Source organism: Eleginops maclovinus, chromosome 7 (assembly GCF_036324505.1).
Source record: "Eleginops maclovinus isolate JMC-PN-2008 ecotype Puerto Natales chromosome 7, JC_Emac_rtc_rv5, whole genome shotgun sequence".
Lineage (NCBI taxonomy): Eukaryota > Metazoa > Chordata > Actinopteri > Perciformes > Eleginopidae > Eleginops > Eleginops maclovinus.
Window position 1 is genome coordinate 8901003 of NC_086355.1, and position 27783 is coordinate 8928785.

Here is a 27783-nt window from a genome sequence, read left to right on the forward strand (position 1 = left end):
TATTTTCTATGTTTTGACACAAAGTTATTGTCAGTCTGACTGCAGCCTAAAGCAGAGTTGTTATAGGTCTTCTAGGTCAAGCTGCAAATATTGTCCAAAAATAGACACAGATACGGTTCTGTTTATACTTGCTGGGTGTCTGTATATACTGATGTGAGTTCAAATTTACTGGCACGTACAGTCTGTGTGTTAAGCCCCATAATCATAAACTATGGGCTGCATACAGACCCTCTTTGCAGGCACTCAGTGCTTAGTTAATGATTAAAATATGGCTTGAACTTGCAAGTTCTGAGAGCCTGTTTAAGTGTAAACTGTTTTCCCTGAACATAAAATGATGGGTGAATATGAGGTCTGTTCAAATACAATTCTAAAAATAAAGAAGGTTGTGTCAGATATATAAAGGTATTGATGTAGTTCTTACTGTGCAGTCAGTAACCAAAGCATAAAGGCAAAGGTCCAACAAAGACATCAATGGTAGTCTTCATAAAAATCCTGACAGTGTGATCAAGAAGGAAAAAAAGATACAGAATTCAGAAGAGAGGCAAAATAAACCAAATGCAGAGGGCTGGGATGAAAAGAAAAAAGGACATATCATGCTAATTTCTGTAGAATTTCAATCAATTGAGTCCATTATAGTCTTTTACAGACAACGTGTGTGTGCGTGTGTGCGTGTGTGTGTGTGTGTGTGTCTGTGTGTGTGTGTGTGTGTCTGTGTGTGTCTGTGTGTGTCTGTGTGTGTCTGTGTGTGTGTCTGTGTGTAATCTAATCAGGATATGGAGATTACCATTAAATCGTCCGGCAGGGATTACACTCCTTTTCACCAAGCTGATTCAAAGGCCACACTTACAAACGGGGGTTAACAGCTTGTTACAAGATGCTGGATTCTGTGTGTGTGTGTGTGTGTGTGTGTGTGTGTGTGTGTGTGTGTGTGTGTGTGTGTGTGTGTGTGTGTGTGTGTCCTCCATGTGCCAGGCTAATCTTCATCGCTCAAAGCGATGAGGGGGCCAAAGAATAGCAGTCGGCATGGTGAACAACACTGAAACAAAGACGTGACGATAGATGGGAGGAGAAAGGGCAGAACAAAAGAGAAGAGGTGCGCACACACACACACACACACACACACACACACACACACACACACACACACACACACACACACACACAAAATGATAGAGTCTGGTGCACTCAGGCAGCAATAACAGTGCAGAAGTAGAGCATCGTCACCTTTCTTCTGTGCGAGGTCACATCATCAACTATGTGACAGTGTGACAGTGTGTGTGTGTGTGTGTGTGTGTGTGTGTGTGTGTGTGTGTGTGTGTGTGTGTGTGTGTGTGTGTGTGTGTGTGTGTGTGTGTGTGTCTCAGAATGCTCAGATTGTTATGTGTACTCTCTCTGTCAGAACATAACGATATACTGTAACATCACGTCTTGAAGTTATAGAATAAACCTCTGATATTGTCAACAGTAGCAGTTTTCAAACTGACTCTCCTCAGTACGCAGCCCTGATGGTTTCTCTACAAATCAAAATGATGTCTAAGAGAAACACTTCAGGCATTTGGTCCCAATAAAGTAAAATAAAACATATCTGTAAGAAAGAGCAGTACATTTTATACGAGAAAATACAATTCAAATGTTTCCTGTACTGTGCTCAGTCGATCCTACACAGATCTGTTTTGCAAAACTTCTTTGAGTCATTATAATTTTGTGCAGAACTTCTACCCTATCCAAAAAAAGGGATTTTTTCTATGTGATTGCTTCCTGAACCTTTTTTCTGTACTTTAACAAAAGCAGTTCTAACAAGGAGAGATTGCAGAGGAGCTGCTGATGTGTATCAGAGAGTCAACAAGACCGCTGATCGGCCGATGATGCTGCCTGGTGAAGTGTTTCCCGACCAAAGAAAAGCAGAGATAGAAGATTTAAAATCAACACTTGAGACGAGCTCAGCTGGAAATCTGAATGAGAAAATTTGACAAAGTACTACATCTCACCACGAACAGCCGAGTGTCACAACAACGGATCTGGAGGCTTGAAGCCAAAACGCCAAACACAAAACACTCCTCTATTCCTATTTCATTTTATGGAGACTTTTCCATTTCATCCAAAGTTGTCCCCTTTTTTACGCAAGATGCTTAACAACTAAAAAAACTAAAATACTATTTCAACTCACAAATGTTTGAAGGTTGACTGTATTGGAAACACACAGATCAAACATACAGTATCTTACTTACTAAAGGGCTTAGGGGACTTCCTAATGTGTTGGACTCTCCCTTAAATACACCAAATTAAAGTTGTGATGATCTGATGGCAAAGGCACTTGTAAGTGTTTTTAAAAACTGACTATACTGTCGAAAATCTCTGCAATAAATCAGAAAATGAAATTCTCCCTTAGTGTTTCACTTAAAATGTGAGAACCATGCAGACACACACACACACACACACACACACACACACACACACACACACACACACACACACACACACACACACACACACACACACACACACACACACACACACACACACACACACACACACACACACACACACAGTTTAATATGCAACACTGATCATAAATAAATGCATAAAGAGTGAAGTCATCACTTATACACACACACAGTCCCAGGCCTTTGTTTCACACACACACACACACACACACACACAGTCACGCATGCTCACACTACTCAATGACCTCATCCCTCACATCATCCCTCCTCCACACCATCACACACACACACACAGACACACACACACACACACACACACACACACACACACACACACACACACACACACACACACACACACACACACACACACACACACACACACACACACACACACACACACACACACACACACACACACACACACACACACACACACACACACACACACACACACACAGGGTCAATCCATTAAGGCACGCCAGCAGCTGATCCCTCTTCCTTTATATTCCACATTGGAATAGACTAACGTAAAGCATGGTAATCCAATGAGTTATTATACTCTGTATGCTAACATGCAATAATCAATACAATGCAAGATCCACATGTGCTAAAACTTTTCTGAAGAAACAGAAATCACTGACATACTGTATGAGACAAATTAATACTGAGCTTTAAATCATCTTAATCACACTGAACAATATCAACTGTTGTGACTCAAAAGATTTTAGATATCCTGAAAATAACCATTTTATAAGGATCAGAAGAAAAAGAGCATAACATGGAGTCAATGTCGAGCCTTTAAAAGGGTAGATGCACAAGGTGTGTGTGTGTGTGTGTGTATGACTTAAGGGAGGCTTCTACTGTCATAACACCTTCTTTTTTTTACACCAAGGTCTCTATCTCTCTTTCTCTCTCTCCTTTATCTCCAGAGGTCTTTGTGTTTTGAGGAAGCCACTGATCTCATTGGCCTTGCTGGAAAGCATGGCGGGTGGACACATGACTCATACATGCCTCTCTGTGTGTGTGTGTGTGTGTGTGTGTGTGTGTGTGTGTGTGTGTGTGTGTGTGTGTGTGTGTGTGTGTGTGTGTGTGTGTGTGTGTGTGTGTGTGTGCATTATAAGTTGTCTTGGGGGTAAGAGAGAAACACCCTCTCTTTCTCCACTTTGCTGTGTCCTGCAGTTCATCCTTAAATAATTCAAATGCCTCGCCTCATCCCCCCTCCACACACGAACACAGATACCCACACGCACACATACACACAAATTCAGACATACACACACACACACACACACACACGAGTCTACAATTGGCACCAAAGTAAAGTTTGCTTTTCATCCAGCTGGAAACTGAGGCCATGTCCACACTAATGCGCACAAATCAGAAAAAAAACATCATTTTCTCTTTCCTCCGGGCTCCCCTCCAGACTGTGCTGGTTTCATGTTGTAACATGGACGGGGACAACTATCCATGCAAACTGAATCATAATAGAGATACAAATAATATTTATCATTTTAGTAATCAAATATCTGCCAAACATTTTGTCTGTTCCTTTTTCACAATGAAAGGTCATCATTCAGAGATAAAATCAACTCATTTTCCCATCAAAGGAAGCTGAAAACACATGTATTTTTGCATTAAGGATTACTGGAATGATTCATTGATTACCTAACAGTTGTAGATTTCTGTCAATAGACCAATTGATTAACTAAGTAGTCATTTCAGTTGAAGTTGGAACATATACTATATGCATGTTGGACCCATGCTGAGCGAATGGGTCAACAGCACCTAAGTACAGTATATCTAACGTAAATACAGAGCTGTCATCCACAAAGCAGCATGATACAAACTCTCACACCTTTCAAAGTAGCAAGGTATAAGGACTAGTAGTAACAGAAGCAGCAGTAGTAGAAGGAGGGGGTGGGGAGTATTTTATACCTAAAATAAATGTAATAGTATAGGCCTTAGATTTGATTTTCAGATGTCTAATCAAAGTCTACCTTCTCCAACTCTCCCTGCAATTGCTGGTCACACATCAAGGTGCCATCTTTAATATACAATCAATGATACCATTTCTTTTTTAATGCTTCTCCACCTACAACGTAAAAACTAAAACGAGTTTCTTCAGGGCCTCAACGCAGCAGCCCAGAAACTAGCCTTGGTTAACAGGTAGCATTTATGAGCCCCAATCGAATCACTACGTTTTATTCGTGTAATCATCTGGCAATAAAAACGTCGAAAAGATACAGTACGTTAATAACAACACATTTACTATTTGGTCAGCTACTCGGCCACACCAAATAAGAGAGACATAAGCAGCAGAATGGTTGAAAGCTGCAAAAATTCTGCCTTTTTTTGGTCAAATAACATAAAGGCTGCAATGCACAAGGATGTTGATTGACTATAAAACAGAAAAAGAAGATTTAACCAGCCCTGTTGGACATCACTTAACATTTAACATGTATCATTGTGGACTCACTTTCTGGTCTGCTATTTTACTCAGACACACACACTGCCTTTCTCGTCTTTGCCTCACGTCTGTGTACATGGGCAAATAGACTAGGAGCAAATGTATCTACAAACACATAGCACTGGTCTATTCCCTCAGGTATTGCTGGCAACATTGTGGATTAAAATAGCTGACGACCCACTTCTCCCAGTATGGCAGGCATGGCACTGCTGGGCCAGACACCACAACCATACAGCAGCTCACAGCTGGCCTTATTTAAAAACACTTTTAGAACTTGCAACTATGACAAAATGGTGACCCGGAAAGGGCTTACCCTAACTCAAAGATTGAATAAAATAGTAGTCTAGATTTAATACTATACTTTTCTGAATAAATATTGGGTGGTGTATTGACATTAGTGATTAGAAAAGTGAATCTATCAGTACATATTTCAGAGTGATACTTTGAATAGGAGTAGTTCATTTTAAATACCCACATTAGGGATATTTTAGTTCCAAACTCACAGTAAGTCTATTCCAAAACAATGAGAGTCAGATCACTTAACGCTAAAGCAGGAAATGGCAGAGGAAATGAGATAACGTGGATTCAATTAGTGACTCAAACATTTAACATTTCTGGCCCTGCAGCTGCTTTCCTTTTTCGTTTGAAGTCCAGTCATCAGATCAGGTGGATCAAGCCAATGAGAGCTGGATGAAACTAGAAGCATAACGTGACAGAAGCAGCAGCCAATGATGCCGAGGTTGCAAAGCAGTAGCTATAGTATGCAAAGTACTTTTGAATTTGCATGCTCAACATTTGGTTTATAAACTAAGTATGGGAGGAGCAATACTTTGAGGGCAAAACTTGTGAACGGAGAACTTGTTTACAACATTTCAAAATTCCAAAAAGTCTTTATGTATCCTGCATATAACGTCATGTAACTTCAACACTCATCAGGGCATCATCATCTGTGACTCAGACGGTCCAAAAATACAGATACTTTAACCTTTCTGGTTTTCTGGTGTGGTTGAAGAAAATAAACTCTTAATTACAGAATAATGATGCTCAAGAAATCCAGCTTTAAATGTGGACTCTTAGTTCTCTGACATTGTTTTTCTACCTCCTTCTGTCTCTGAGACAAAGAACAGCGTCGGCAGACTCAAAGAAAAACAGGACAAATTCCCAAGGTCATCCTTCTCCACAGCATGTGACCCATTTACTGTGTCCCTTTCTGCACACACACACACACACACACACACACACACACACACACACACACACACACACACACACACACACACACACACACACACACACACACACACACACACACACACACACACACACACCCATGCATGCATAAAGGCGCACTGGAACGCTAGCAGGCTCCATCCTCACTTCAACTCTGTCACATGTGCTGTCTCCACACACACACACACACACACACACACACACACACACACACACACACACACACACACACACACACACACACACACACACACACACACACACACACACACACACACACACACACACACACACACACACACACACACACACACACACACACACACACACACAGTGAAATCCCTGATCAAGATCTTAAAGCTGGTATCATGCAGACACACTAACTGAGAAGGGCTTAAAGATAGTTCAACATTATTGCAGGTTGACATTTAGAGGGCTCTACTGTGATGAAATGATAAGGTTGGGTCAACAGCTTACACTCTAAATTAATCGTTTCTTGAAAGTTGTACTCAAACATAAACCAACATGACAATGAAATGAGTTGTTGTATCCACATTTGAAAGTTGTATCTGATGTCAGACCTAGAGTGGCAACACTGAAAAGGCAGAAAGTAATTCACCATTGTTTAAAAAGGTTAATGGCAAGCTTCCTGTGGTCTTGACTTCCCATGTTGAAAAAAAATAAGCTCCATCTAAAGGCAGGTTCAAGCTGCTCGCCTTGTTTACTGCCTTTTGTAACCGATTCAAAAGGCAAAAAATGTGGCACAATTACAATGTCAGTTACAAGGACATTTAGGGATTAGGGAAACAGTTGCATTGTTTGTTACCCTTGTGAATGCCCGCTACAGTTAAACCAAACACGAAGCCATGCTCTCATGTTGAGAGGTTTCAGAAGGTTACATTAATCATTTAATGAGATGGCCTAGGGACACAGTAGTGAACTTTTTAAGATTTAAATATGACTGACTTACTTTAGACAAGACTTAGAGCAAAACTATGGAAGGTGTAATTATTCTTTTCACAGCAGACTACCAGATCTTTTTTGAAAACAGCGACAAATGTTTGTGTGTGTAACCTAGATTGTGTACTGCCAACTGTAGGCCTTTCCAAGTTACTACACACACGCTCACTTCCTCTGCCACTGTCAACATCCTCTGCATGCTATGAATGATCTCATCACACACACACACACACACACACACACACACACACACACACACACACACACACACACACACACACACACACACACACACACACACACACACACACACACACACACACACACACACACACACACACACACACACACACACACACACACACAGCCCTGGTGGCTGTTGGTTCAGCACATGAGCTAGGAACTAAAGAGACAGGAAGAGGGTGTATATTCGACTAAATGGGGCAATATTTTGTATTCAATTTCATAAAAAGAAGTCTGCAAATTCAAATCTGAATCAGTGTGCTCCTGAACATCAGCTGTGGGGGTCTCAGGAGATTATAACCATTTGAAAAGAGTCACAGTAACTTTTCTGGTTCTTCATGACATTTTGACGCTGCTGGTATTCTTTATTTCATGAATTATTTTGTCTCCTCTGGACAAAAAGATCATGATTTTTCCAGCCTTATTGTTATTCTTCTTTCCCTGGCGGTAATAAAAGAGCAGAAGAAGAATGTTCAAAGGGCGCTGGTCGTACAATTTCATTGTTTATTTGCAAAATATGTTTTTTCTTCTTGGTCTTGTCTTTGCTGATGCATCAGTTTTTCCACCTCAGACCACAGTAGAAACTCTTTGCTATATTTGGGCTTTTGTTCAATTCCTTTCCTTCCAGTCAGTTGGTTTTTTGTAAATTCAAAATGCGCATAAACAGAAGGATGTGAGGGGGAGCACAGGGGGCAGAGAGGGAGGGGGAAGAGAGGGAGAAGAAGAGAAATAGACAGAGAGAGAAGGAAGATGGGAAGAGAGGGAGCAGGGTGAGCAGGGAATGGGAGAGCTGGATGGATGCCAGGTCACAAGGCTTAATCCCAGAGCCAATCGGTCTGCAAACACTGGCTCAGCAGGATGTAGAGACACAAACAGATACGCAGACAATACAACACACCTGTGTGTGTGTGTGTGTGTGTGTGTGTGTGTGTGTGTGTGTGTGTGTGTGTGTGTGTGTGTGTGTGTCTGTGTGTGTGTCTGTGTGTGTGTGTGTGTGTGTGTGTGTGTGTGTGTGTGTGTGTGTGTGTGTGTGTGTGTGTGTGTGTGTGTATCACCACAGCTCAGCATGTGATCACCAGGAGGATTTCTCTTGATAAAAAAAGAATACAATCAAACACTGTCAGCTGTTCTGTTTTGAAATAACTTCCCGCACACAAGTGTGTTTGACCAGCAAATCTGGTCTTATAATAGTAAATACAAGAGTTATAAATAAAAGATAGACCTAGGTAGAGCCTGTATCCATTCAGTCAAAAATACTTTGCTTTCCTGTAATCTCTAGAGTATGATTATGGTCTGTTTCAACAAATTGGTCAGTCCAGAGCTCCCCATATATAGAGTCTAATGCGCCTAAAGGACGACATCAACTAGCTTTTCATCTCCAATTGGTGTCTGTAATAAGTGCAGAACTGGTGCAATCAGCTGCAGTAGAGACAGCACACTTATTTTGCACATATTGGATGATAATGGACGAAGGGGATGAGGTGACTATTCACCCTCTCAGTCACTACAAAGTTAGCACAATTAATTTAAGGGAACTTATTTGGACCATCAGTTCCTTTCTATATATAAACCGCAAGCACTGCTTCCATTTTCAAGCACAAAAGATTGTGAAATAGAAACTTAGAGCCTGAATTGACTTTTCTAAATGTCTTGTTTCTTCCAACCAATAGCCAAAAAGATATTCAATTGAATTATTTAATGTTGTTTAAAAAAGGTTATTTTCATTAATCAATGAATCATTTCAGCACTTTAGTTCTCCAAATTGAACTCAATGTAAAAGGATTTACTTTACAAGAGTAAGTAAATCCACCGTTTGCAGCAGTTCCATTGCAATTAACAGATGCTCGTCTGAAATGCTGCGGTGACTGAGCCCTCATGCAACCTCACTTCAGCGGCAGCTGTGACAGCAGTCTTCCCCTGCTTACAGTCTTTGCTGAGCTCGGCTAAACACCTAACTCTACTCAAGCGACAGAGATAAAACTGATATCAGTTTTCCTATTTGACAGCAAGTAATTCAGCCGACAAGCATATTTCCTAAACTTTCCCCTAATACATTGCTTATTGATACAGCAAGTCTACACAATGGCTGATGTCCACAGTGTGCTTGAAGCATGGAGAAATTAATGGGTAAATCTCCTCATACACTGTAGTAATCGAGCTCCATGGTGAATAGTTCTCGAGAGCTGCCCTCCATAAAAAAAACCCACTCATCTTGAAAGATCAGGGCTATGGCTTTCACAGTATAAGCTCTCTCCATCACGAGTGCAGTTCATTTGTTCTGCTTTTCTGCTGCGGCAGTCTGACTGCTCACTTTCTTATCTAATCTCTGCCACCGTAGACTGAGTGCCTTATTCACTTACTGAATTATGGGTTCTCCGGCGAGTGTGTGTGTGTTTTACTCGAGTGATTTCAAATTATGAGGAGAAGACAATAAACTGTGTGTTAGAGGGAACGATAAGAAAGAAAATGAATGAATGCAGTGATTACAGCAGCTCATATTGAAGAGAATATTGGCACCAGCTTCCACGCTGTAAAAAGTGAGGCCACATGTTTGTGCCTAAAGGCTTCTTTTTTTTTTTTTTACAAATCTGACTAGCTTCAGATGTTTTATTCTGTCTTGCTTCAATTGTGGTTGTCACATGACTAATCTACATATTAAGGAATTTTATAAATGTGCTACGAAGAGCTGGCAACAGTGTAGCTGGAATTCAAAGTCTTTAAGGTGAAAGAAGAGGTTTTGTGGCTTCTTCTACTTGAAAGAAAATAGGAAACCACAGACAGGCTTTGTGGCCTCAATCCACCTTTGAGTCCCCCAGAGATGTAGCGAGCTAATCAACGAAACACAGAGGAAGAAAGGTGCCCACTTGAGAACCCCCACCTGTCAACCATCTGCCACTCCCAACAACAAGGTGAATCTCAACAAGCGATCACCAGTGTGTCGCACAAGAGATTATTTTGGTTATTTTAACTCTACATTTAGATTCAAACAGCAAATGAAATAATTCCAAACTTAAAAGCACTAAATACTAAAATAGCTCTCAATTATGTGCTTTGGAATCAACTTTTAGACTTCCATCACCGTCCATCAATTTACTATTTAGCTCGTATTGTTCAGATCACAGTGGGCTGTAGTCAGTCCCAGCATGCAGCGGGCCAGAGGCAGGTCACAGTGGACGATGTGCCAGTCAATCACAGGACTGACACATAAAGGTAGACCAGAAGTTCTGCTGATCAACACGAGCCTGGCGAGTTCAGTTCAAAATGAGACTGCAAGCTGAGAGGTTAAAACCATGTCAGCCTCCTGCTGCAGCTGTAATTCCAAGTGGTTGTTATGGTTCATTTATGACAGCTAAAATGTATCCCACTTGTAAAACAAAACAACTATTGCTCGCAATTACTGTACATCTAAATACCATTGATGTAACATTCAGCTAAGGAGCAATGTGCCAGTTTTAACTTATTAAGGGGGCCATAGCATGCATCTATCTGGTTTTTGAAATTGTTATCTGATGTCTACAAAGAAGGTATATAACTTTGGTTGATCCACAAAAAAGTCCAGATGCGGTTTTACAGGCCTGTATATAACACTATGATTTGTCCTAGAATGAAACGAGCTGAATTGCCTTATTTGGGGGCTCGTTTAAATAATTATGACGAGCTCTGCTCTGATTGGCTGGTTTACAAGGAGCAATCCATGGCTGCCTCAGAGCCCAAAGAAGTAGGTGAAGTTCGCAAAACTTTGAGATGAACCATGGAGGCTATAGGCATCCAACCTTACATGTTTGAGGCTTTATCGGAGGAGGAAACCGATGAATTTGAAGAACAGCCAGTTGGTTGGAGAGTGGAGAGCAACGTTACGGAGCGGTAAGTGTTAGCGTTAGTGTTTCCAGCAGCTGGTGTATGCAAATGTTGGGGCTGGACTACCGTGTCACACACAGGGATTGTTGTAATCCGCCCGTTTTACCGCTGTGATATGAATATTCATGATTTTTATGTGAAGGAGGGTCAACTATGCCAAGGTAAATACAGTTTTCCATTCTATGGCACCTTCAACAAAACATCTTCTTTAGGCTGGATTTCCACTAATCTGGTGTGTTGATTCTTGGTAGTCTGCAGAAAGTGCAGCAATAAGTCATTCGTTTTTGAAGCTTTGACATACATAGTCAGAAGTTCCCCAAAGTCATTAGATTTAATCATTGGGTCTATTTCTAATTTAATTGCAACCCGTATTGTTGAGGTATTTCACTGCAGTACAAAGTCTTGGATATCCTAGGCTTCAATATTCAGGTTGAGCAAAAGAGTCTATAAAGAAAAAGATTAGATGAAATAAGAAAAGCAGCTAATCCATTACAACAGTGTTTTACAATTTTACAGGAAAACGTTACTTAAATAAGTTGCATCCATTAATTTTCCTTAAATAACTGTCTTATGGATTGGTTCAATGTTTCAAAACTTGACATAGGTTGCATTACTGCCATACATTTTTAATCCTTTACTTTCATTGTGAAACTCTCTCCCTTTTATGTCATCTCTGTCCTCATTTCCTCTGCATTCCTTTTTTTCACCATCTCTTCCTCTTTTTTTTCATCTGCTATGACTATGAGGAAGCAGCTGTGCAAGACAATTACATAACTGTGTGTGTGTGTGTGTGTGTGTGTGTGTGTGTGTGTGTGTGTGTGTGTGTGTGTGTGTGTGTGTGTGGTAACACAGGACGGATGGACAGAGACAAGGGGAAGATGGAGTTAAAAAAAAGTATTCTCTTTGCTGACGAACTTTGACCTGCATTTATGTATCTTACCTCATGTATTGTGTCTACTGGTGTTTTATTTCTCCCTCATTCTTTCCTCCACTTATCCCCCCCTCCCTACACACAGAGTTACTGGGCTGTGAAATGTGAAAAACTGCCACATACATGGCAATTCATTATCTTGTCAAACTTTCCAGGGCCAGCTTTAAGCCACAGGGAGAGAAAAGAGATAGCAGACATAAAAAAATATCCAGTTTATGCAGCAGGATTTGCACTAGGTTAACGGGTTACCAACGTTTAATGTTTATTACAAACTAAATAAACTAAATGTCTCTTTAAATCCATAAAATAAACCATCTCTGCGGGAGTCATTGAGGAGTCAGTGCTAACTTTATACATAACTTTGCAATGTGGTAATGTGTATCCTGTACTTATAATTGGAAAATGTGGATGATCAAATCCTTAAAAACATGACGTACCAGTACAATATGTTGAAATATTTTTGCTGCATTAAAAAATGCCTGATAGGATTTTTTTACCCAAGTATAACCCATATGGCAGTATTTCCTCCCAGGCTGTGTAGCATGCTCAAGCAGGTCCATAGGTCAAACACTCAGCCTGAGTAATCGTGCAGTATAGGTAAAGTACAGTGTAAGAAATAGATATGAGAATAAGCTCTGCCTTCATATTTTAATTGTGTCCTGGGCTTTTAGCTGTGGTACTAAATTGAATGATTTAGCATGGAAAATATAATTTATTGGTGAAATATGTAAGTATTTCTATATGTGAGGGTTGAAGCACATGCAATGGTTGAATGTGCAGAATACTAAGAGCATGCTCTAGAGAGAAAGATGCAGGGCTATAGGCAGCAGGCTTGTCAGGACTAATGGAGACACTGTATATCAGTAACACAGGAGCTCTAGCATAGTGCTGTAACGACACCACAGTTATAAATCAATCAGCTTGAAAAGAACTACAGACACACAGAGTACATAAAGCACGAGGCAGGATGAGACAGACACTGTGAGAGAATCAGTTAGTATCCAAGTACCGTAAGCATCTCAATGAGGATGGTTACCTGCATGCTGTCTCATTTACTGTTTTGTAGGAGTCTGTTAATGCTCATCGGTATTCACAACAACCAGAGGAAACCTAAACCTCTGCTTCAGATTTCATTTACCAAAAACCCTTAGTTGTCCCTCTTGCTCATCCGATTTTGGCATGGCTCTGCTTTGAAATAAATTGATTATATCTAATTGGGAAGTCTGGGTTTGCCATTTTATCCTTGGACACACACACAAACACACACACACACACACAAATCCCTAAAGCCCATAACATCATTCCAGACCTGCAAAGACACAGCAATTATATGCAGAATATGGGCTCATACTGTCAGAGGCAACAAGGCTGATAGACAGGCGAAAAAGAGAGAGCGGTGTGTGTCCGTGTGTGTGTGTGTGTGTGTGTGTGTGTGTGTGTCGTGTGTGTGTGTGTGTGTGTTTTCCACATGTTTAGTCATGATGCAAAGCAGCTGATAAAAGCAGCCGGCACAAGGAAACAGACCAGGAGCATGATGCAGGGACAGACAGGAATGACAAATGACACACATATCTGTTTTTTTTTGTCTGTGTGTGAGTGTGTGTTTTTGTGTGCTTCTGTGTGTGAGTGTGTGTGTGTGTGTGTGTGTGTGTGTGTGTGTGTGTGTTTCTTTGTCCGTCTGACAGCAAACGGCCAATTACTGTCGAAAGTGGCGGGATGAGTCCTGCCAGACCATTGCTTTCCATTAGTGCATGCCAGCCTAGCGTGTTTGTGTGAGTGTGTGTGTGTGTGTGTGTGTGTGTGTGTGTGTGTGTGTGTGTGTGTGTGTGTGTGTGCCTGGTCTCTGTGTGTGTGTGTGTGTGTGTGTGTGTGTGTGTGTGTGTGTGTGTGTGTGTGTGTGTGTGTGTGTGTGTGTGTGTGTGTGTGTGTCTCCTCTCTCTGAGATTGTCCCCACTAGTGCGGATACAATTGACCAAACATTGTTTCCTATCAGCTTTGGCCTTCCATCCACAATAACAGCCTCTTCCACTCTGGTAAACTGAGCTCATCTTTAAAACAAAAACAAAACCAATCTCTCACATAGTAGTTTGTATATTTGAAAGGTGGAATATTTATGATATTTATGTTTGGAGACAGGTCGATAATGTTGCGAGCCTAGCTTAGCATTGTAAGCAAAGGGGAAATGCTGGCATCCCAAAAAATAAGGAACAACAACAACAGTCTGCGTGCTTCTTTTTACGTGATGAATGTACTTTAGGTATCTCATCTTGTTCTTTATAACAACACAACAAGCATTAAAAGAAAAGTGCCAGGATGCCCCATCAAGAACACAGCTTTCAATGTATCCCCAATACCTTTTACTGCCACTAGTATTTGTCAAGAAAACAACTTATGGGGATCCAAATAAACAACAAATTCACCCACACAAAACACTAGCTGTCATTCACTTTTGGTATTCGTGGCAAAAATCTGGAGTACCATTGCTGTCAACCTTCAAACGATACCTTACAGTGAACTCTCTTTTTATTCAACAGTCTGTGTATTAGGCTGAAATATGTACAACTCCTTTCTGTAAATAAAACTGCGGATCAACTGAGTGGAATTACTAGCCCTCCCCCCACCTCCACCTCTACATTCCTGTCTTATAGGCATCCATTCAAACAGCTTATCCAGCAATTCTGTGGAAAATGAGACATGACATCAAAAGCTAAAACTCTATGCAACCTCTCAATCATTTAACAATGTGATTACAGATGGAAAAAATGGGTTACAAGGGATGAAACTATGTGCTGTTTCGACTAAAAATAGGAAAAGGAAGTAGGAATGTGTGTCAGTAAGACAGTTAGAGAGGAGATATGAAGTCTGGGATTCATCAGGTCTATAAACATGTAAAGGTGGCAACACACACACACACACACACACACACACACACACACACACACACACACACACACACACACACACACACACACACACACACACACACACAGAAACACGTGAGGCTGAATATGGTTTCCAATTAACAGCTTTGATTTCTCAAGTTCAAGGGGAGGAACTTGATTGCAAATATTTGTATCAGCTGATTCTCTGTTATTAAATTCCCATGTCTTTTGAGCATAAATCCTGTATTAAATCCTCATTCAGGTTGTGCAACCTTACCTCTACTGAGAGAAAGGGTATGTTTTATTTACACAAACCACCAAAAGACCACGTGGTCATCTGTGGTACAAAGGAAATCAACATATTTTGCCTTTAATCTATTTTACAAGTACGATATATTTGATATGTCAGACAAAGGTTATAAGACTGTGGGTGGTCATGCTCAGTCTATAGTATATATGCTCTATAGTGGTTGATAATGCATAATTCAGTGGGATTATCTGCAAACAAACAGTGGCAGATGTGGATATATTATTTAAGAACACGTCACTAGCTATTAAGCATGTGTCCATCTTCCATGGTGTGTGTGTGTGTGTGTGTGTGTGTGTGTGTGTGTGTGTGTGTGTGTGTGTGTGTGTGTGTGTGTGTGTGTGTGTGTGTGTTAATCCAAACATATCAGGCTGACAGACTGGTCTATCGATCAGATCAGTCACACTAATAACGGCATCCTCCATCATCAGCTCAGACTGAAATACAAAATCACTCCACCACTTTCACCTTCAATCAGCTCAGAGTCTCAACTGTCAATTAAATGCAGCGTCAAGTCTATCTCCATTTTATATAACAGGACAAAAACGTTGATGGAAAGTTAAAAGAAAGCCAATGATTTCACCCACAACCTCCTTCCACTTTTTGTATTAATGTTAAGGTAACATATCCAAGAAATTAAGCAACTTAAAGGGGTAAACCAGCTGAAATGTGCTCCTTATCAGATCAACGTTCGGCTCTAAATGTTGCTCTCTCTCCCCTTGGTAAAAGAAGAATCATTTTCAGATTGAGCAACTGGATTCTGGAGTTTAATCAAAAATCCAGTCATATTACCAATACGATAAGTGTTTATGGGATAATTGGAGAAACAGGTAAAAAGGTGATCCTTAACATACCAAACTGAAGCCAAAAACCTCTTATCTCCAAAATGTCACCCTTTAAGAAAAGCAACATCTTCAGCTGTTTTTGGTTTTTCCTGCAGCATTTAAAACCTTTTTTTTTTTTTTATCCAACCTGAATATTATCACAGCTTCATGCTCCTGCTTTTACATTAATGATTAAGAGGTTTAATTAAACCCTAAGTATGTTTAAGGTACATGTAAAGGATCATTTGCTCGTAAGGGGCGTTTTAAAGCGTTTTCAAACACTGTTTGTTCATTAGTACCATTATTGTATAAAGCTCTGTCTGTGTCCTCTCTCTCTCCCCTCTTCCTCCTCCTCACCCACTCCCTGTGTCTGTGTGTCTGTGTGTGTGTGTGTGTGTGTGTCTGTGTGTGTGTGTGTGTGCGCGCGCGCGCGTGTGTTTTCTCCTGTCAGCGGACCTTGCCGTGCGCCATGTGAGCGAAAAAAAAATTAATGCAACTACACCGGGCTGCTGCTGCCGCTCCGGAGCGCTCTAGCGATGCGAAACACTGAAAACACACACCGAAAACACCAACAAGCGTACACATAGTATTTCATCCCAGGTAAACCCCCTTCAATTTCCCGGAAAAGAAAGAGAAAACGCATCATCTCTAACCTGCTGCCAGTTCTCCTCCAGGGAAGGCATCGCAGAGAAATAACCAGTGTCATGAACGAGTTGGAGTTCCTGGAAAATACTGTAATTCGCCAAAACATCCATGCTTGACGCAGAAAAGGAAAAGTCAGTAAAGAAGTCCGGAATCCAAGCGATTAAAACGCACTTCTTCTTTCCTTCTTCTCAGACTTGTCAGGTTGAAAAACAAACGCTGGAAAATCCCAGCTGGTGCAGAAGAGCGCACCTGAGCACTTTAATTGAGAATAAAAAAAAGCTAACAGGAAAGAAATAGTTTGATATTTTATCTTTATAAATGCAAACCCCGCTCCTCTTTACTCGCTCTGTCACGCCTCTCTCCTCAGTCCGGGCTCGGGGGTGCCAGATCTATTTCCGCATTGCCAGATTGCCAATCGGTCTCCGTACAAACTGCCAGGTTGCCAGGTTTGCTCCTCCAGCAGCAGACTGGACAGCGCTGCAATCCAGGCACCAGGACCGGCGCTAGAGGGGAGGGAGGCAGGGGAGGAGCCACCTGTCAGTCAATTTCATGCGTGACCTAATAAGGTAAATAGGGTTGATGATGTCACTAGCGTCCAATTAAGGAGGCGCTGAGACTGAGGGAATGGGTGGGGCTTCCAGGGATGCAGGGACGCTATTGGCTGCAGGAGGCTGTCAGTCCGTCCGAAGATGGCAAAGAGGGGTGAGTTATTTTTAGAGGCCTATATAAAACCAGCAGCATTCCTCTGTCAGTCACTACAGGCTGCATGGGCAAAGAGGAAATCACGAGCGCGGCTGCTTCGAGGAAACCGCGACAAAAAGATGTTAAAATGATTAATAATGTGCAGAAATTAGCAGCTAAGCGTTAGAAGCAGCAGCTGTGATGTTGAAGAAAAGAGGCTGGGTTGTTTTTCTGAGGTGTGCTGGCTTCACAACAGCTACTCCTCCATGTGGTTGCCATGTGGTGTGTCTGTGCGGAGAGCAGGGATGCAGTGGAGGGAAGAGCTCAACACGATCCTCCCACCTGTTCAGTTTACAAGAGTTTATTCTCCTTTTTTTCTTTTAGGGAGTTCATGTGAATCCACTTTCATTAGCATTTTTTAAGTTCCATAGTAAACAGGGGTGGAAGAGGTACTAAGATATTATACTTAAGTAAAACTAGTAATACTACAGTGTGAACATATTGTCACAAGTAAAAGTCATGATTTAAAATATTACTGAAGTAAAAGTACAAAGGTATCAAACATTCAAATATACTTTAAAGTACCAAAAGTAAACATTTTACAGAATTGTGTATTTAATATATATATGACATGAATATAATTATCATTTTAATGTTTCTAATAGTAGAGATGGACTCATTTGAGTTTTTATATACATAATTATAAACTACTGCGTAATACATGATACTTTATTTGGCGCTCCATATTTTGTATTAATAAAATGTACCTTCCTGATGATATCAAAGTAAAAAATACTATTTTTGACTCAGAATAGTACGAGTATGAAGTACATACAATAATAACTACTTAAGTTTGTACTGAAGTATTTGAGTAACAAAACAAAACTGCACTATAGGCTATTTTCCACCTCTGCTAGTGATGACTGTATTGGAGGAAATTACTCAAGATGTGAAACTGTGGAAACTGTGACTTGTGAATGCTTCTGCCAGTTTGAAATAGGTCATTTAACAATGGCAAATACAGCATCTGCTAAATAAGAAAAAATAACATATGTCTGTTATGCTTCAACATTATTTAAAATAGCCTCTAACCTACTAAGATAATAAAATGATATTCCAAGTTTTTCTCAAACAGTTAGTATAACGTTTACATATTTACTCTGTCGAGCTCTGTTGCCCTGAGATTCATCCATCAGGGTTGAGGGAGACTGCAGCTTATGTTTGTTTCCTAAGTACGTGAAGAACTCACTGACTGTATAACCAGCGCTGCAAGAGACACATTTATGTCTATGTTTTGTAGTTATACCATTTTTTTGAAGGTACACACAAAACCTAGCTTCAAACATGTCAGCAATGTCTTAATTTAAGTAAAATGTTGAAACAGTTTGAAATAACCTCACTCAGTTTTTGGAACATTTGGTTTGGTGTCAGGGATTTTTAGGTTCACTGAGTTTTTGTCCAAGACCAACATGTCTGCCTGAACCTGAACCAACAGGATGGTTAGACAGGATGCTTCCTCTGTTTGGTTTGTTATAGAGGATCATAAAACCTTTTATAGGATCAGATGGCAGACATTATTTCCAACAGGCTCTCTAAACTTTTGAAGTGCTGCTGAGTTGTATTAAAGCAGTATTCCTAAATTCATTGAAGTTGATTGGACCGGAAGCAGCTTTGTTGCACACCATGATACACAATTCCTTTTGTTCTGCTTCTTTGTCATCTTCATATGTTGGCATCTGTCTTTCCTTGTCTTGCATCCCTTCTTTTCTCCCCTTTTCTTTTTACCCATTGATTATGTCATCCTGTACTCTACTTTCACTTATTTCACTTTCTTTTCAGTTGCATTCATTCTTTCATGTATTATCTTTTCTTTCCATTTCGCTTCATGCTTGCTTGCTTCTTTTGTTCATACAGTCCACTGCTTAGTCACACTGTTCTTTCTTGAAACCTACCTCCACCTCTGACACTTTTAATAAGCCTGACGTGAACCATAGCACACATCTAGCTAGTCTTACAAATTACATTAATTGGATTAATGAGGACGCAATGATTAAAGGTCAAAAACTTGAAACTGAAAAAAACAATACTGGTCTAATTTTGACAAGAGAGTGATGCATGCTGGTACTTTATTTTGTCAAGGAACAAAAAGCTTCTACTGAAGGGGGGAATGTTATTAAAAAGTAAAGCTGCTTCACCTCATATGTCTGGGGAAGAACACAGTTTTACTTGTTTTTGGATAGTTAATTATTTAGTTTGATAGTTTTCTTTCATGCTCAAGCCTATCTTACCTATTTTAATTCTGAAGAGTAATTCTTCTATGTCTTAGGAGGCAAAGCTAGCTGCATGCAAAATATGTTAAATGAGTCTTACTATAAGCTGCCATGTAACTTAACTCTTATGTAACTGCCACATAATGGGAAGCCCACACTGACAGTTTTCCCTGTTATTGAGTTAACACTTTCTTTGTGTTGTTGTATGCCTGGGCTTCTTCCCTCTCCCTCTCTCAGCTTCTTCTTCGTGTGTCTCGTGCCCCCGGGGACGTACTGCTGGTCTCTGAGGACAACAAGTGCCAGATGGCTTCTAGATCGGCTGTTTCAGGACATTTTCCGCATTGATTTTTACAGCTCTGTCTGCCACTGGAGGAACAGAGGAAGGAAGAGAGGAAGGAGGAGGGAGTTAGGGAGGAGATAGGGAAAATGTGTCTGTGTGTGTTGTGGGGGTGGATGGTTGGAGAAGTATGGATCAATACAACTACTGAGTGGCTGTAAGAGGCTCTTAACACACTCACATGCAACATCTTTGTGAGATTCACATTGAGTACAACACAATCACTATTATGCTTTATTCCTATAATTTTGGGTAAATCCCTACCAGCACTACAACAACAGCCACTTCCATTAAACCTATACTACTACAACATCCACCGTTACCACTTCTACATCAACTCCTTTTCCTTTACCCTGAACACTCACTTTTCTCCTCCTTTCTTTGTCTCCTCTGTTGTAGCAGTTAAAGGTTGTGAAAAAAAATTAAAACTACTCAAAGAGGATTAAGAGAAAAGTGAGGATGGAAGGACAGAAAAATACATTTAAACTTAATGGATCTCCAGTGTTATGTCATGTTTTCAGTTTTTGGCTCAAACCACTGTGTGTGTGTGTGTGTGTGTGTGTGTCTGTCTATAGCACACAACCTTTTAAAATCTGGGCATCTCTACCCAGCTCCACACACACTGAGTGTTGTAATCTTATTATTCTGTTGTGTCGTTTTGGCAGAGAAAGAAATGCATGGAGAGAAAGGAAAGGAAGGGTATATGAGAGGCAAATTATTTCATCATCTAATCAGGGCAGAAACTCTAGGATGGTAAAACTTGAAATAAGGATGACATTTCTAGTGTTTTACTAATAAAACGAATACCATACATAATACTTTTCATGTCCTATCTCCAGAAACTCAAGCCCTCATCCGGTTCTTTAGAAAAATGCGGGCCCTGTTCCTCAGTAACAAACCAAGGCCTGTACACCTCTTATCCAGGTTTCTGATCACTGTCTGCTGCAGTTTCTGTGCAGATGCAACTAGAATCAGTTTTTTAATCTTCCACACGTACAACTGCACACCCTGGAGCCTTCTTCAGCTCCACTGGCTGGTGCAGAGCCCCAGGCTTTGTGAATGTTTCAGTTATTCACATTCTTTAATTATTTCTATCTTGAGTAAACCAACAGTGGGAGGAAAGGGTGTTTAGATACAGTATACGGGAAACTGACTGAATACTTCTGAGGCGTTCAGAGGGTTTTGTCGTCAGAGTGGTGGAAGATATTCATGAAAGCAAGACTTCCTCATGCTTTATTATGAGAATACTGCTTCCGATGTATCAGACCTTACGTTTATCCGTAACTCAATCACCCAACAGGCAACAACTATCCCCAACATTTTTTACTCCTGACAATCAAAGACAAGGACAAGGACAAGAGACTTCTTTGTGATGTTGACTGTCCCGATTCTAGTTATATCAATTCCATGCATGCTATTAATTATATCTATGAGAAAGACAGACAGCATCTGAAAAAGAAGGCAATCTATTATCCTCCATTAACCAAGCATATTGTATCATTGTATATGCGGCCTATCAACAACAACTGGGCAAGAATGGGACACTACATTTAATGATTTCATTTAGTTTAGCTACTTTCTTTCCTTACATTTTTTAAACCTATCATATCCTATTGTCAAAGTGTGTACAACCCACTGTTGTTCGTTCGGGCTTGGCATAGCATACAAATAAAAATGCAGGTCATAGTTCAAGTCAGAGCAAGTCTAAAAAAGTTTTCAAGACAGAAAACTAGAGCTACTGAGCTGAGAGGGACCCTGAAGCGGGCCCCGAAGCTGGAGCTGTTTCCTGCCTCCAGACAACTACATCACACACATAAAGTGGAGTGCACACAACCCTGAGTCAAGGCGGACAACACACCAAACAATACACAAACCTCCTCCTTCTCTCTGGCCTGACAGGAGGCGACGACACAGAAACCATGTTCTGCTGCGAGAGTCACAGCGGGGAACACTGAGCTGGACGTCAGGATGTACCAGAACAGTTCTCTCTGCTTCAAGAGAACCGGAGGTGAAACCACAGGCTGTGAACCATGAGCAACATGGTGGACCAAAGAGCTCAAAATAACACCGGAGACTCAGCATACAGCACCGTGACTGCAGCAATGGAAAACAACAGAAACAGTGTGTTCATTTAGGGCATTTATTAGTACATTACATCCTGTGCCTTCTCCATGTGCTCTCTTAAGGTCAAAAGATTGTTTTCACCTTCACATTTTGGTTCAATTAGGGCCAGGCCTCAGTATGTAGGTCATGGAGTCTTGTCTGATTTATAAACCCACTGACTCTGAAGAAGAAATGATTGATTAACAAATCAAATATTATGTATATGGACCAATATCACAAACTACACCTTTGTCTCAGGGGGTTTAAGAGCGTGCACAGCATTCAACACCTTCTGTCCTTAGACCCTCACAGCATGCAAGGAAACACCACAATTAATGGCGAAAAAGGGGAAACATTAACTTAGAATATAACAGTATAAAAAAGTAATTACCCACTGACCAAATAAGTTACGACATTGAAGCACCACTTTCATAATTTTAGCTCATTATAATTTAATAACACAATAAAATACTTAAAGGACCCACACTGCATTTTGAGTACTTTTTAAACATCAAGAACATTTTGTTGCCAATGCTTCGGTACTTTTTATTGAGGTAACGTATTAAATGCAGGACTTTTACTTGTAGTAAATTATTTTAAAGTGTTGTTTTTAATACTTCTTCTACTGTCATGGATTCCCTATAAGGTTGACAAGTGATCTTCTGAACACCAATGACAATGTGTGTCCGTATCGTCACAAAATACTCACACACAGTCTATAGACAAATTAACATCTCACCTCCCATTCACACGTTTAAAAAAACACACAATGTAACACCTGAATTCTTACCGTTGACTTACACACATTCCCAACCACTTGCTAAACATGTCGCTGTGATATTTCCTGTCTGTTCCCCTCCTCCTCTCATGTCTGTGATGTTTTTAATAATGAAAGGAAGAACCAATATACCCTTGAGCTGAGGGAGCGATATAGGGTTAAGCATATTCTGCAGCTAATTGCGCTTTCTAGTTTTTAATAAAGAAAAACCACAAGCCTGCAGGTCCTGTGTGTGTTAGTGTGCATATTTTCAAACCAGAATCTTGAGCAAATAGAAAATATGGGAAAGTGTAATGCCTTATGGCTCTCTGTATGTATGTTTGTGTCGTCCTTTCAGTCCTGTTAATAATCCCATATGTCCTCTTGGTCTTTCGAACTATTGTCAAACGAAACCATATCTGGTGTTAAGAATCAATCAATCAATCAATCACTTCCTCCTTTTATCTGAAAAGTGTTTACATATATTCACTCATGTGTCACAGATGTATCAGATGATACAGACATGTATGATATGAAACAAACATTAGCAAATGTAGTCAAAGGTCAACACCTAGGGCGATTACGATTGTCCTTAAGTACATGAGAATGTTTCACAAATAGGTATCATATAGTGCACCCACTATGTAAGCAGAATGTAGTAGTGGGGTGATATATGAACCATAAATGCAAAGTTAACCGTGGTATTTTGGAAAATATATTCAAAAACTGCACATTTTATATTACTATCCATTCATCCCCTGGTCATTAATTGAGCTGATAGAGAGCACAATTCACTTAAACTTCAGAAATAAAACAAATGAATGTGGGTCCTCATGCTATAGTCCTTGTGTGGATTGTTGGAATGTAGCTGCAACTTCCCCTAAAAGGTAATCCTAGTAATTGTTTACAGAGAAAGGAAACTGTAGTAAAGGAGAAGCTATCTAACTGAGTGGTGGGTAGATGGTGGACGGTTAAAGAGTCCGTAGAGACATTATGTTCTTTATGAAATCGTAAAACAAAAGGGCTGCTGCCTCTCTCTTCATCCTCTCATCAAAATGACCTTCGTTTGATGACCAGACCTAATCACTGGCCCTGGAAATAGATTTCAATACAAACAGACATCTACCACCACACATCATCAACCCTACACCGGCCGACGTGCTGGGCAATAATCTGCCTCAGGCTCCAGGGTTTTTGTGATTGACAGAACTGAATACATTTTCTCATTTGGATATGCTGTGACAAGAATTAATTACCAAGCAATTGTGTCTAACATATTAATTTAGAGGAGATTATACAATGCATTAGCCCGACGCTTATTAAGCATGGTTATATACGCCTGCGTTTGTGTATTGAAATCGCACAGGCGGAAAATTCTGTCCAATTTGCCATGCTTGACTCCCGTTAACACACTGATGTGTCTCTAAAACCCTACTTCCTTCCTCACATCCTTTTCCTACCTCCTTTCCTCTGTTCTCTGTCCCATTCCTGTTATAACCAAATATTTATTTTGTTTCTCCCCTGAAAAACAGCCCATATTATAGATCACAGAAGGCAGGTATCATACAAGCTTTAACTACATAATGATGAGAAACTGATGCAGTCATTTCTCTTTTACTATTTCAAAACACGAAAGCAATGCAGCTCTAAGAAGGGATATATTTTAATTCAGTTGTCATAGCATACATCCAAAGCACAATGTGGCACGTGCAGCCTAAAAACTGTGCAGTCTGACACATACTGTGACCAGGATTTCATCAGATCCTCTCACATGCAATAAACCTGCTGCAAGATTACTGTTGTCACACAGAGTGCAGGCGCCTTCAGTATTCCTCGTAGAACATCTGAGACTCAACAATGCAATCTCTCTTTTTTGTTAAAAAATGAAGGCACGTTGTATGATGTCCGAGGAATTGCCCTTAAGTCTGATGCACTTCTAAAACAGGAGCTGCCGGTTTTCATGTTGACTTCAAAACCACTGACAAACAAATGAAGGTATAATTGGAGGCTGTGCTCACGCTGAGAGACGACTGCTGCATCACTGAATAGATTAGCTGTTTGCAGGCTGTTGCTATGGTGGTATACTCTACTGGGATGCATGCGGCTGTGTTTATCTTCTGGTGTGTGTGTGTGTGTGTGTGTGTGTGTGTGTGTGTGTGTGTGTTTTATTTGCCTATAATGGAGCTCAATGCTTGTTGTTTTCAACTGTGTTTATGTGTTCAGATTTTGGTGCATATATGTGTGTTATCTTTTTGCAAGAATACATGTGTGAGCTTTCAGTCTGTCAGTTTGTGTGTGAGTTTTTCTGTGTGTGTGTGTACTTGTGTGTATGTATGTGTGTTTGTGTGTGTGTCCCTAGTGTGCTGCTAGTAAAGCGTGGCGTGTTGCTCTAACAGGCTTGTCCTCCATTAGTGGCTCAGCACTGGGCTTAAAACTGGAGGGAGGAGAGAGGAGGGAAGATAGATGGACACACACACACACACACACACTCTAAATTCTACTTGGATAGAGCTTAAAAATGACATTGGGTGAATCGGAGAAAACTGCATTTAGCTTTCATGCGAGTTTGCAGGCGATGGACTGATCAAATGTCCCATCCGTCATGCACCATGGACCACAGACATTAACCATTTCATTTATGAAGAGAAAGCGTCATTATATTTAAGTTTCAGATGTGTAGAAGATTTTGAGATGACTGTGTACCAAATATACAGAGTATTTGTATGTATTTTAAAGTCATATTTAGGTGTTAAAGAATGCTGATGTTTTTTTTGTTCAAATGTAGACATCCTTTGATATTGGAATGAGCTATATATCAAATACTTATACACCTACCATTGTAGAATACATAAGCTTATACAGAACAAGAATTTACGGCCCCTACAATGCATCCTTTCTTTTCTCATATTTCCTTTGTCTATTTATTTATTACCTCACCCCCTCCCTCCTCAAATGCATTCATCTTTTTTATGCAATAACTCTCAAACCATGCTGCACTACTGGTTCCACTTTCTTCCTGCTCTGGTCACTTTGACGCTGTGTATATAAACTCTTTATTTTGTTATATTTTTATATCTTATACTCGGCACCATACTTGTGATTTTTATTCTCAATTAGACATATAGAGGCTTGCTCCAAACAACATTTCACTGTAACAGCACAGTTACAATAAAAGGTATTTTCTTTATCCTCCCTCCATAGTCTTCACGAAAAGCCCTTTAAAATGCTACTACTCCTGTATGTAGGCCTACCGGTGTATGCATCATGCACCACTAAAAGGTTATACTGTACAGTAGGTGGATCTGCAACGTTGGAAATATGGCATTGACATTACAGAAAATATCAGAAAAGCAACACAATGCACATACAGGGAGGGTAACGTTACATGTTCACAAATGGGATTAATCATCTCTAGACATTGAAAATGTAAGTCTTGAAAAAGTATAATTGTTGACTGTTCAAGGAGGATTAATGCAACATTTTGGCAAGATTGACCAAATCAATTATGAGATAACTAAATTATTGGATGCTCCAAATGTTTTTATAGAAACAGTAGTTGAGATAGTCAAAGCCAAATGACAATTCAATAATATTAGATTAAATTACAAGCTCCAGTAGCAGCCAAACAAATAAATGGTGGACTGATATGCTGAAGTTTCTTTTTGTGATATGCGGCTTAACACATCCTGGTGCTCTAAGTACAGAACAAACAGATGAAACTGATATCCGTTTTAGCGTCTGACTGAGTATGAGAAAAAACCAGCATGTTTCCCAAATGTGTGGGCATCTTTCTTTTAATGCTTCCTCGACTGTCAGACTCTGCCTCTCCTTTCCAATCCTCCATAGCTGAATGTAATCCACTCAGTCCATAGCTGTCCATAATATAAAGAGTCAGAGTGTGAGGAAAGAAACACGAAAAAATATATATACTGTATACTGCAGTGCCTCAGGCCAGCTACTGTACTCCATAAATCCTGTATTTACTGACAGCAAGGAAGCTGTCAGACACACAAGGACAGTTCATCACACTATTCGAAAGACACTGACATCCCCTGCTGACTATGTGTGTGTGTGTCTGTGTCTATGAATGTATCAGACTGTATTCAATAGAGAGGGATGGTGTCATCACTCTCTTTTCCAACAGGGCGAAGGTTCAGCAACAGAGACATATTCAGACCCTTTTAATAAACCAAATAACACCCAGATTTGATGGGGAAGAAGCATTAACATCATTTCTAAAATAATAGGAGTTCTTTTTATGGGTGCTTTGCTGTTATTTTTTATACAATTGCAACTCCTTTTCAAACCAATATCCTGACTTGCACATCGAGAAAACGCACTTAGAGCAAATATCATTCATTTGGATTTGATGGGAATCAACCAGTGACATTAAATAAAAGTAGTGGAGTGTCTCTTTACCTGACTTTTAATGATCCCACGCATATTAAAGTTGTCATGGTGCTTGACTTGAATCATCAACAGGGTGGTGTGAGGACATCAGAAACTATACTGTAGGAAGAGAATATTTTGAAATGTCAAAATAACTGCTAGAGTGAGACTGCAAAAATATCTGAGCAACAAAAGACATTTGAACAACATTTTAGATGCTAAAATGTATAAAAAATGTAACCCATTGTCATTTAAGGGTTTTTAAAAATAGTAAAGAACACAATACAACGGCCCCGGCCGTGGCGCAACTGGCTGGGGCACCTGCACCGTACGCCGGTGACCCGGGTTCGATTCCTGACCCGTGGTCCTTTCCGGATCCCATCCCGACTATCTCTCCCACCTTCCTGTCACTCTCCACTGTCCTATCCGATTAAAGGCAAAAAGCCCCCGAA

At 40.3% G+C, this 27783-nt stretch overlaps 1 protein-coding gene across 1 annotated transcript in view; it reads right to left on the reverse strand.

Annotated features, from left to right (window-relative positions):
• klf7b (Kruppel like factor 7b) overlaps positions 1-17263 on the reverse strand; it is a 58335-nt gene extending 41072 nt beyond the window's left edge. Inside the window, exon 1 of the mRNA XM_063888370.1 lies at positions 16803-17263. Coding sequence (XP_063744440.1) covers positions 16803-16904 — 102 coding nt within the window. The 5' untranslated portion in view covers positions 16905-17263. The remainder of the gene's footprint in view (positions 1-16802) is intronic.
• Positions 17264-27783: the final 10520 nt, after the last annotated feature.